The sequence below is a fragment of the Copidosoma floridanum genome, unplaced genomic scaffold (genome assembly GCF_036245765.1).
Source record: "Copidosoma floridanum isolate Cflo_tuat_1 unplaced genomic scaffold, Cflo_Japanese_pri ptg000030l, whole genome shotgun sequence".
Lineage (NCBI taxonomy): Eukaryota > Metazoa > Arthropoda > Insecta > Hymenoptera > Encyrtidae > Copidosoma > Copidosoma floridanum.
Window position 1 is genome coordinate 13925973 of NW_028321907.1, and position 12450 is coordinate 13938422.

Here is a 12450-nt window from a genome sequence, read left to right on the forward strand (position 1 = left end):
TATATCCTAAATTGAAAGGAATTTTCTTTTAAGCTTGGTGCACTAAGGAATTAATGTTTATTAAGAACTTCAATGAATTCTTGTGAGGCCATTTTACTTCGTCATCGAAGTCAAACTATGTTAGCATTCTCTGTAAACTACTCGATCTATTTGATACGGTAAAAGATAAGCTTTCAAAAAATTTGTTAACTTTGAAGTTAATCTTATGAAGAATGATGAAGAAATTCAATTTCATAAACATAATGTTAAAAATTTTAATGTAGCAGTGAATAATAGAAAGAGAAAACGTTAAAATTAAAAAAAACATATTTTGATTATTTTTTCTTTTTTTACGTAGAGTTTTGTAAATAAATCTTTAAATTAATAGTTGAAAAGAGATGTGGCAACGATTCTATTATTAAAAAAAAAAAAAGTCAGGAAAGAAAGAGCTGAAGCGTGTGCTAATATACCATTAATCCTAATCTGAAAAACAGAAAGAGAAATATTATTGTAAAAGTATCCATGAATAGGAGTTTAACAAAACTTTATTCCAAAATTGTTGACAGCAGTCCTTTGTATTTATTTATACAAACAATATAACAAATTTACTTGTGTATGGTATACCTTTTCGCGTTTTCAATTCTACATCTGAATCTACTCTATTTCATATTATCCTCTTTTTTTTATAGAGTTAGAAAAATGCATGCAACTAAATCGATTCGTCTGCACACGCTTTTAATCATGGTAATCGAACGGTAAGAGAATCACACGAGAGTTTCACAGCAACAGCGGTAATAGTGGCCGAATGATGGAAATGCATAGTCCGAGAGTTCGAGAGAGGGAAATCAGACACTTTGCTGCAAGGTGAAATCACGAGCTCGTGACCTAGCCATTGTCTGTCAGTTAACTATGTCCATCCCAGACTAACTGACAGCGAATAACGCTCGGCTAATTATGCCCCTTGCGGACGAGAATTAGACGTCCCGCGCATGTACCCACACATACATTGTTATATTACATACGTAGATATGTAAGCAGTTGTTTTCTTTTTTCATATCGTCGTCATATTTCAAATATCGCGTGTGCAGGCTTTATAGCCCCGTATAACATTCGAAATAATACGTGCATGCTTGTACGGACTAACATAGAAATTCCATTATACAGTTTTGGAATGGGAAAATAGAGTACGTTGCCGCTCACGGCACAATATTGGTGTTTAATTGTCGAAGGTGTGGATGTCCACGTGCAGATGCGGATTGACGTATGGATATTGGCAAAGTTAACAAGGTACGCTCGTATTGTTTTCACAGATTTTAGAGGGATTAATTTATTTGCAGTCAGCTGTTATTCTATATACTCTTTGCATGATCCACTATTTTTCCTACAATGTAAAATGTAAATTTGTATGATCTTACGAGATTTATATCGACATCGGATACACTTGCAGTTTCTCAAACAAAAAACTAATAGCATTTTATACTGCTGAAAACCAGTTATTACAGGCAAGTTCTATGGCTTTGAAAAAAATGTTCTACTTATGCACAGTATAAAGTTGGATCGAGATGGAAATTTTTTTAAATTTCACTAAACTCTGCTATAAATTCTTGCTTCTAACCATTTCAAATCGATGTGTGACAAAACAGTGTATTTTCGAATAACGTGTTAACTACAGCATACTCTCATCTATTGACTATGAGAAAAAAATAGGTGTGAATAGTACCTATAATTGTTGGCCCCCTGGCAATGATTAGCTGCACATGTTATTTTTGTAGCGACATGTGCAAACTCTATTTAATAATATACATAGAGCCAACAAATGTGCCATTCACCCCTATGCCAGCCATTCAATAAACTATAACGCACCATCAATCGCAAAACGAAAAGTTTTACCCTTCTCACTCTCTGCTTATTGCCGATTAGGAGCTAGCTCTGCTCCAGCAACCGCAATAAGCGATTAACCTAATTAGCCGAGTGATTAGCGAGTCGGTAGCTTCTTACTTTGCATTCGCAAAGGGGTGGGTGTTTGTACGTTGCTGAGTAAGTGGTAAAAGGTGCGATGGAGGGTGAAAAGGAGAAGGAGGAGGCAACCCGTTCGCGTTTACGGGCCATTATCCAGCCAAGCTTCAGGGGTATCTTCGAGGAAGCAGTGGATGCGATTATTACTTGCATCTATCCGTTCTATTTTGCCCTGTGGGTGGCATGGGTGGCGTATAGGAAGGTTGAACCAGGAGTCGAAATAATGGGAGGCCAGGATTTGCCCGCAAGCGGATCAAAAGCATTATTCCACAACTATGCTTTCTCAAGACTATACTGCTATTCAATTAGGGTTATTACAATTGAAATGTTTGTCGTAAGATGCGCTGCTGCTACACTATTTATTAATTTATACATATAAAATGAGGGCTATATTCTTTTGTATTTTTTAAATTTAAGATGATAATTATGGTTACTTACCACTTTCTATGGTCGAGTTGTTGAAGGTCCAGTAATTTATCGAATTCGGAAAAGACTCGGTGGAGCACTCCAAAATGATTTCCTGGCCCGTTTGAGCTCCGATCAGTTGATTTGATATCGTTATCATGGGTGGAACTAAATGGAGGGAAACTAATCATTAGTACATTGCTAAATTCTGAGTACAGCAAACGTATCATAATTTAATGTGAAACAGAAGTTAGGAATAGAGGTACACTCTACAAGTTGATTGACTTGAACTAAAAAAAAATATTGAATATTGTTGAATATAAATGAAAATGACATTCTTCACGTTTAATTATTTTTCCGAGTATTTTTCATTTGCATGTTTGATTGCGAGCAAAGATCGAGCGTGAATCAACTGAAAGTATACACCCTCTCGGTCTGTAAATAAATCCAACTGTGCGTGCACAGCAGAGAGAAAAAGAGCCACGAGCTTGAGGTTTTAATGCACAAGAATCAGGCCAAAAGCCCCGTGGGGCGATAAAAATCATAAAGTAAACTCACAATGAACGGTTAGCATAATCCTTTTGCTCGGGGTCGGTGGCACACCATTGGATGCTATGCACAGGTACGGACCCATGTGCAGCCGGCTTACTCTTGTTATGCTCAACACCGAGCCCTCGACGCTAGTCACTGCAATAATACTTTATGCGAACATCCAAGACGCAGCAGTTGTTTTTGCATACCAAAATTAAATTAATGAGGGCCAATATACAAACATTTTTACAACAAGCGAGCGCTAGCGCGATAACGTTTCGTATGAAACAAAAACGCCGAAGGAAAATGTAAAGGAAAACAGAGCAAAAAGCTTCTCTAATTAATCCCAGATATTAAAATATGCGTGAGCAAGCAATGTACACGAGTGAGAGCGTCAAGGATTTAAAAAAAAGGGATCAAAAAAATAAAAAAATATATTTACTCAGAGCTCTTGGCTTATACGAGCGCATGTACCACGAGTTGTTTAAACTCACGCTCCAGCTAACGAGCATCAAGGTACCCACCCCAGCATCAAAAGCTTTTTCCTCGACGTTTGACTCTACAATTTGCGTAAACGGAGCCGATGGACGGAACGAAACTGAAAGAGAAGAGAGAGAGAGAGAGAGAGAGAGAGAGAGAGAGAGAGAGAGAGGTGAGAACGGCGTGCTTGCATCCTGTACGGAGAGTAAAATCCCGTGCATAGTAGGTAGTAGTCCAACCCAGAGTTGAGGCCAAAATCGTGTTAACACATTATTCACCTCTCCTCCGGCCGCAGCGAGAACCAGTGTATATAATACCCATTGCGTGGGCTTTTCTTGCTCCCCCATACGTGTATGCACTTGTATATGCATACCCTTAGTCGTCGTGGTCGTCGTCGTCTGTGTATTGCTTGCTGGGACGGGTTGGTACAAAACCCGAGGGAGATGTTATTAACGACGCGGCTGTGTAAGTTATTTTGAGCGTCCGGTCAATACTATGTAAACTTTTTTTCATTGGCTGTTCGAATCTCTCTCTTTCACTCTTTCTCTTTTTATTTCTCTATGTATCTGCGTGTGCACCCTCGTACTGTTACATGCTTGGAGAGATTATCAGCTCTTATCTATAGAGTGTATGTTCACGCGGTACTTTTGTGACGTCATCTGTACGATTATAAAAACTAAAATAGCTGTTTATTCGTAGGAACAAGGACACCAGCAGCATTGGCTTGTTTATTGAGATTTTATGAGAAGAGTAAACTTGGACACTACTCGGAGTGTCGTAAAAAAATAAAAGGCCACTTTCACGTTTCATGTAGGTTGTATTTCATTTGGGGCAGCAATTAAGGAGTCGAGGAGTTCTGTCTACATATTTTTGTCTTGGTAAATATTGTATGAAAAATCAGAATTAGGACTTATAATGAATAAATGTTTTTTTTTTTTACATAGTAAGTTATTACATGAATTGATTTCTCTGTACATGCGTACTTAATAATCGCTTTCACTGCAAATCCAAGTGTATTAAACAATACGTTAAAAGTGTATAGTTGAAGGTGGCGTGAATAAGAATTTGAAAAACAATCAAATATACGGTGCACCCAGTGGTTAACTAGTTTCACTAAACTGAACACTTTTGAATGGGGAAAACCAAGTAAGCTATGGATTGAAAAAACTTGACTATCTCAAATTTACACACTTACAAGTATGTAAAGTCTGTGACAGAGAAATTTTTTACAATCTACAGCTCTCTTATGTCAATCGTTAAAGAAAAACAATAGTTTAGTTTAGTAGGTGCAATAGTTGGCGAAGCATCAATTTAGGTTTTTCGAAAACATTTATCAAGACCACAATAATGCATTTCATAAAAAATAGAAATTTCGATTATATGCTTTAAACGTGTACTTAAACACACTAGAAATTTTACAAGATTGTCTTGAATTATATGATATTTACTTGGATTCTTGATGAAAGGGACATGTACCCTAGTTGTCATATCTGAATTTGTAGGGGAATATTTGAGCTATAGTTAGTTAATCTATATAATTAAACGAGACCGAGTCACCCGTTAGCGCTGTGCCATTGTATTGCAGAACCCCCTATACTTTGAAACTCGAATCCAATTCAACAGATCAATGGTATCGTATCAATCAATACAGCATTCACACTGTTTCCAGTACACTGTGACCACATCAGGTGCAGCAATTCGGTTCTGCTTTGTTGAAATTTCCCAAAGTACGACATGAATGGTGTACCAATCAATACTGGCTTTCAGTACAATCAATGATTTTTAGAAACCTTTACATTGTTATTAAATTATTTACAGTAAAAAAAAATATAATTCCGAATACAATTCCATATGTAACAATTTAAAGTGAACTAGATGCTGCAATATTGAAGCTTAATTGTTCTTGAAACAAAACAAAAAAATCGAACCATGTACAGTCAAACAAAAATTATTTTAACAACATCCGCAATACACACGTCATTAGCACAAAGCAAAACACAAAATTATCGTTACTTCAATATCACTATCTAGAATCTAAGACAGCAGAAAAAAGATGTAATACGATTCTCGAGTAAGTAAAGCCAAAGTACAGATGTACTTACGAAAGTGAGCTTATGACTTACCTTCCCGGCCGTCGCTGGAGGGTATCAGTCCACTGCCTTCGCGGCGCCACGTGATGTTGGGCTCGGGTACGCCTCGGGCCGCGCATTTCAACGTAACGTTACTACCCTCACGTACTGCCAAGTCCGAGCTCGTTGGACTGTCCAGTATATCGGGTGGCACTATTAATATGAGATTAATTATGGAGTTGCAATGAGAGAAAATACTAAAATATTGAGATTAAGCGCTAAATGACGAGAAAAGGAATGTCAATTTCAATAACATTTTTTATCAAAATTTCACTTGGTAGATATTGAAATTCGTCATCACCTCATTTGACACGCTGTTTTTATTGATTGTTTTGAAATTTTTAAAGTACATTATTGAAATAGTTTGACAAATCAACTTATTCAACAGTGAGTAATTAAAAAAAAACCGTGTTAATCAGACTTGTTGTAGGAATTTTGTGTGCTTGAAGCTTATTATTTAATTCGCATTTCTTAGTAAAAGGTGATGTATGTCGCGTAATTTAATACCTTTCATTTACTGATAACTCAATAATACCATTGAGTAAGACGTTTATCCATATCCAGTATTACAATATTCACACACATTTTCGTTTGTTTTTATTTATATGAACCACGTATAAAAATATTCAAATACACTCTTGGAAAAAAAGAGAATTTTTTCACATATGTAATACAAACTTAAAATACCACTCTTTCCTAACCATTCATATCGGTTTTGTAAAATTCACAGCAGAGATATTTCCACTCTGAAATCACATACAAGAAATCCCTGAGAAAAACGTAAATGAATGTAGTACACGTGTGTAAACACAAAACTCACCAACAACCTGCAAGTATCCAATACTACTTATCATCGGATCGGTATTGATTTGGCACATGTAATCCCCAGCATCTGCCTGCTGCACCTCTTTTATGTGCAGATACCAGAAGCGATGGTCACTGTGCGTCACTGAGATTCTGTGGTTCTTCGTAATCACGTGATTGGCTATCGTCAGGATCGTTTGCGTATTAACGCGCAGCCATGCCACCTGTAAAACGATTAATTTTGTAATAACTTTTTGACAGAATATAATTTTGATTGCAAAAAATTCGTTTTCTTTTTCTTCAATAAAATTATATTGAAGTTGAAGTTAAAAAATTTCACGTATTTTAATAGTGTCTGTACACGAAAAGCTTAAACTTATAACTATTATGCGTGTTTTTGGTGACACTTTTGTTGAAACATAAAGCTCGTTCAACAAAATCACAAGGCAATCAAATAAAAATAGGAAAAAATAAGGCAATGAGTCATAAAGTTTAAAAGTGCACTAGAGTCAACTATCGCACGTAGTATCCCGATCCATTTTAGTACCGGGCATCGGTCTCTACCCGGCGGGTGTTGTTGGACCTCGAGTTTTTCAGCTTCCCCTGGGAAATTATTGCCTCCAATCTTTCGAAGAACCTATACTACATCGGACATTGTATCTCTACAAAGCCAAGCCAAACGAGACCAAATAATCGAGCCAATAATCTTTCTTTTTTTTTACTTCACCATAGTAGTCTCTCATGAATGTAAACTACATTCAAAATCAAATGTAGCATTTATACTTGCAGCAAAATAATGAATTCCGAAAATAAATGTCAAACAGAATAAACTTGACAGTACCCAGTTCTCAACAGCTCAACTAAAATGCTTATCAGAATTATGAACGTCTCGTTTTAGTAGAGTCACGTCACATGTATCAAAATTTTTTACGAAATTCAACCTTTTTGTGACATCTTGGTGTCATACGTGGGACGCGTAGGGGTCATGTTGAGGTAGGGTAAAAAAAGAGGCGAAAGGGCTTTAGAGACAGGAAGTCTTGAAGGTGACAAGAGGTTAAATTACCGCAGTGACAGAAACTTCCGTTCGCAGTGCGCTGTGGCTTCAGAAACATATATACATGCATACAAAATACACTCTTCATCCCTCACGTCATCGCGAGTATTCATATTCGCTAGCCAACACCTTTCCAAGTTTCCATGGAGAGGTCGCCTTTACTTTATGAATTACCGGCGAAGTTTGTGCCACTCTTTTCGTCCTGGATTTTCCTTAGCTGGCTATGTTTCCCGACATTTTCATCCCTCTTTCTCTTTCTCGCTTCTTGTGCTGCATCTAATCTACTTGATCTTTTCTCTTTCCTATTTTTTAAAAATGTTTTTTCCTTAACCCTTGCAACCTGTGATAATATTCATTAACTTGAAAACTTTTACAAATAATTTATTTGTCAGAATTCATTTTTTTTCTTCAACCACTTCATTTTTCTAAGTTTTACTCTTATATTTTTGTCAAAACATTTTAAAAATGGAGGCTTGTACATTGTGCTTTCTGTGTGCACACATGCAAAATATGTCATCGTCTTTGGCAGAAACCATAACCACAGCACAGAACAAATACAAGTCAATTTTCCTACAGCCATGGGAACTTGGTGGGAAGTTTTCCCTCGAAATAAAAGATTAAAATGCGTGAAAAGTAAACATCGAACGTTACTTTGCGATTTATTTGGATGAAAATGAAACGTGGTTCTCACTCTAAGTCAATGAAAGATTGGCTTTTCATCGATAGCTCTATAAAATATTTTATAATTTTGTGTCAACTGTAGGAAGTAATACCCACGTACATCAATATTGAAGTTATAGCGCATTACTTGAAATGGACAAATAATAATAATAATAATAAATAATAATAATAATAATAATAATAATAATAATAATAATAATAATAAACCACTCGTAGAAAATAGAGGATTTGAAAAAATCGTGAATGTAAAATACATGAAAAACTCAGGGATTCGTTCATTATCTTATATATACAAAAAATGCGAGTACCAAACACATTTTTGAAAATGGCACACGTTTTATTCGAATAAAAGGATTCCATTGATACCTGCATCCATACTGTCGCTGCCAAAACAAATCCCGGCTTTTTTGTCCCTACACAGGAAAAAAAGATGTTTTTCACCACAGCCAACTGCAGATTTATAGAGCTCACAATGAAATATTTAAGGTGACAATCGATCGACAGCTTTCAATGTGATTGTTTTCGGCCCGTTGTAACTTTACGTGGACACTGGTGTTTTTATGATTTGAGCGCGTGCGTCACGTCCTACACTCTATTTTTTTGCTTTATTGTTAACGATTTCTTTTCAAACTGCACGTCCATTTCTTTCAAAGTCGATCATCAAATAAAAGAGTTTTTGCAAAAGTTTTCCACGAATTTAGTCCTTTGCAAATCACGTCGAAAAAAATCAATAGAATATCCTAGAAATGCATACCTAGATATACATTATTCCCATCAGAGTATGCATTACAGATTTTTCAGAATTGAATACCAGTGATGCAAACATCCGTCATTATATTGGCTGAGTAACACTCTTGAGCCCGTGAATTATTACGTATCGAACATAATCCCAACAGCACAGAAACGCCCCGCCAAACATATTCCTCCCATCAATCTGCGATTCATTTCCCCATCTCATGTACCTACAATCCCACCACCCATCAATCATCTTCTCAGTATACAACTCTGGTTTGACTACAGTAGTAACACGAAGGTTTTTGTCACCCGATTACAATGATTCCCAACCTATGGTGGCTTCGACGCGTCACTCGAAACGTTTGACGCCCGATTAAACACAAGCCCTCTCGCGGGGACGCCTCTCGCATAACGGATTATACACCCACGGCTGGCCTCGTCAAACGCTTCGGATTTTAACGCCATCCGCTTACTCCCACCTCTGGCGCTGATGCCTCGCTCCGCTGTATGCGGACGAATTTCGTGAAATATCATCTGTGCCCATATCCCAGTTTGCGCTGATTAGAACCGTTGTGGAGATTTCAGGCTCAATTTTTCATCGCCCTGAATTTTTTATTGTACCGCATTGTACAGTGCAGTGCAGCAGCTGTAGAGCTAAGCGTTAGCCAGAATATAATGTCTCAGTACAGCGAATTAAGAAATAGACACTTTTGTTGAAAAAAAAAAAAAAAAAACTTAAATAAATAATAAAACAATACACCAGAGAAGCGAAGAGCTCTTATGCTCCAAAAAACCACTTGACTCGAGCAAACTTACCACGTGATATTCTCGAGGTAGGTTGGTACGAGCGCCAGGAAAACATCCATTATACATAATACTGGGAAAAAGAGGAAAAGAGAATAGGGGTCGCACAAAGAAAATAATGCATAGCTCGTGTGTGCGCCTGAAGTCGAAAACGAATTGGATGCTGCGATGCTTGGCTCCACTACCGACGTACACGTTAAATCGCGCGCACAAGCTTTCCGTAGCCTGCAACTGCATCTTCCCGGTCCTCGAACCAATCGTCCCAGGCTCGCTCTATTTCGCCCTTTAATCTCCTCATCTCTCCGTTGGCTCGAGCTTCGTAGGTAATACCTAATACAGCACGAGAGAGCCCTTGCGCGCACTCGAGGATATTTTTCGTCTCGTTTTTCGTCCTTAAAGCGAGCGAGGGATCTTCTCCCACTGGCACATATATACAGTACACAATAATTCCGTACAAACACGCGGATAGACAGGTACGTATGTGGATCCAGACGAGTCGCATAATCCCAAGGGCGTCTTCTCAGTGCTCATGCAAACTCCCGAGTCGAGCAGCAATGGCACGATGGTCCGATCGATCAAACTACATGCGACAGTCGTACCAGCGTGTTACAACATGCAGTCGAGCTGTGCAGTCATAATCGGGTGCACGTATACGAGGGTATATTGGCTGGCCGGCCAGTCACGCCGTCCCCCTCTACACAGGGACCAACGAGAATGATATCTTCTCCCGTTGGCCTTTCCGTCCCTCTCTTCCATCCTACTGACTATTGTTTCTCGCTGTAAACACGCACACGTACACGTGCACTAAATAATAAAACGGGATGAATTGCCGTGTTTATCAGTGCAGCTAAAACTAGCATCGTGGGGACTCTCACAATCGATCGGTTGGCACGGATGGTAACACACTAGGAAAATACATGGAATAATCGAGCTTTGAGATTTTTTGTTTAAGGACTTTTTTTTTATTTGTTACTTGAAATTTGAAATGTATATAGGCTATCATCTTGGATATTATCATCAAGAGATAATTGTGTGTTAAACATTAGTGGGTTACTGGGGTTGTTTTTTGGTGATCTGTGAAACTACGTAGTTATTTTTTACAGAAAATCACGTGAAACATTTTTAAGTAATTTTGAAAACTATTAAATTTATTTAGCTTTTACTGTATCAAGCTATCTGCTATGAGTTGGTAGGACAGGTAATAGTAGTTGTCACCTATGCGTTCTCTTACTAAAAAATCATGGTTAAAAATTGCGTAATGGACGTTGTAATCGTAGGAATTCCATTAATAAACGAGCAAATCTTTTTTTTTTTAATTTCAAATCGAGTTTTTTGAAAATCTCTCGGTATTCAAATGATGTACTTCGATTTCCAACTTTGCAAATCGCATAAAATGATTATTTCTAATTTTCATTAAATAATTTACTTAATAATACGTTTCCGGGATATTTAATAAAAGAAATCATTCCCACCACACTGCAACACCTGTCCACGAAGAAAATCCTAATTCATTCAATAATTAATACCTACTCTTTTTTCACAAATTTTACAAACCAGCCTCAAATTCAATACCCTAATATGTTCACTCAACCATAACATCGAAATTCTCGTTCTCCAACTACACCGACAATAGTAAGCCGTCATATATTACAAGCTCGAGCATTCACCAAAACATAGAGCAGTCCACTCGTGCGTAAAACGAGGAAATTTATTTTTATTGCCCCTTTGCTGTCAGTTAACAATAATTTTCCCGCCCCCTTTTGTGCACCGCGTCGAGAATCCCAAACCACACTTGATAAAACGATAATTCACCGCTCAGCGCCTACAGGCGCATATTTTCGAGTTCAGCCAACATCCGGGGAGCGCAATATCGCAACCCGAAAAGCTCGAATGACACGCGCTATCATTACAAGCACGAATCGAGAGGGAGCTTTTTCCGTGGGCTGATAATAACTGATTCGTCCCAGCGAAATGACTCACTTGGAATGATTTTGCTGACCATAGTCGCCGATTGGTCTCTTGCATATTCGGTATTTATTGCCCAACACGCTGTGCCGTCTACTAACGGGAAATGGGGAATATGACATGCTTGAAGCGCTTTGGCTATAGCTCGGACATATCTATACAAAAGCGCAAGCATAAGTGCCAGCAATAACACAGCAGAGTGTCATTGTCTTCTTCGCTGCTTCGATTGCTCTTGCAGTAGCCGTGTCTACCGCTCGGCTTTCTGCCAGAGCTCCAATTATTCGCGCTACGTTGAGCATATTTAGCGCACATTAATTCTGCTCGTGATTAGTCGGGGCTACTGTAGTATACAAGCTCTTTTTTCGCAAATTTTTTTCGATCGGGTGTCGCCCTACGGTGTTCACAGTGTGACCTGTTTACCTAATAATTCGGTCAAATGCTAATGATAAAAAATTGATTTTTATTTTTAGTCTTTTGAGGGGATCCCGAGGGAGATCAACTTATATGAATACATCAATAACTTTTTCTTTCAGAAGAAAGGGAACTTTTAACATTTCGAATTTTTTCAAAGAATCGTTTTTATGTTTGTTACTGCGAGAAAGATTACGGTATCGATTCACAGTGGAGCTCTTGGAAAAGTTGTTATTGAAAACTTTGCTGGGCTGAAATATTTTTTTCGAGAACTCATTTCTTGCAGTGCCCTAAGTCTTGATAGCATACAAAACACGTATTCGTACCTATTTTTCAGTACTAATTTGTTTTCCTTTTATTTATTTATTTGTTTATTTATTTTTTTCAAATTTAATTCATTTTCACATTGTCTTTTTGTTAATTTATCAAGTCTACGTGGATAACGATGATTAAAAG

At 37.6% G+C, this 12450-nt stretch overlaps 1 protein-coding gene across 1 annotated transcript in view; it reads right to left on the minus strand.

The window, feature by feature from the left end:
- The window catches only part of LOC106645576 (limbic system-associated membrane protein-like), a 139485-nt gene that overhangs the window by 8012 nt on the left and 119023 nt on the right, over nucleotides 1–12450 (minus strand). The window contains exons 3-6 of the mRNA XM_014361464.2: nucleotides 6361–6568; nucleotides 5535–5693; nucleotides 2959–3087; nucleotides 2434–2568 (exon numbers count right to left, since the gene is read on the minus strand). Coding sequence (XP_014216950.2) covers nucleotides 2434–2568; nucleotides 2959–3087; nucleotides 5535–5693; nucleotides 6361–6568 — 631 coding nt within the window. The remainder of the gene's footprint in view (nucleotides 1–2433; nucleotides 2569–2958; nucleotides 3088–5534; nucleotides 5694–6360; nucleotides 6569–12450) is intronic.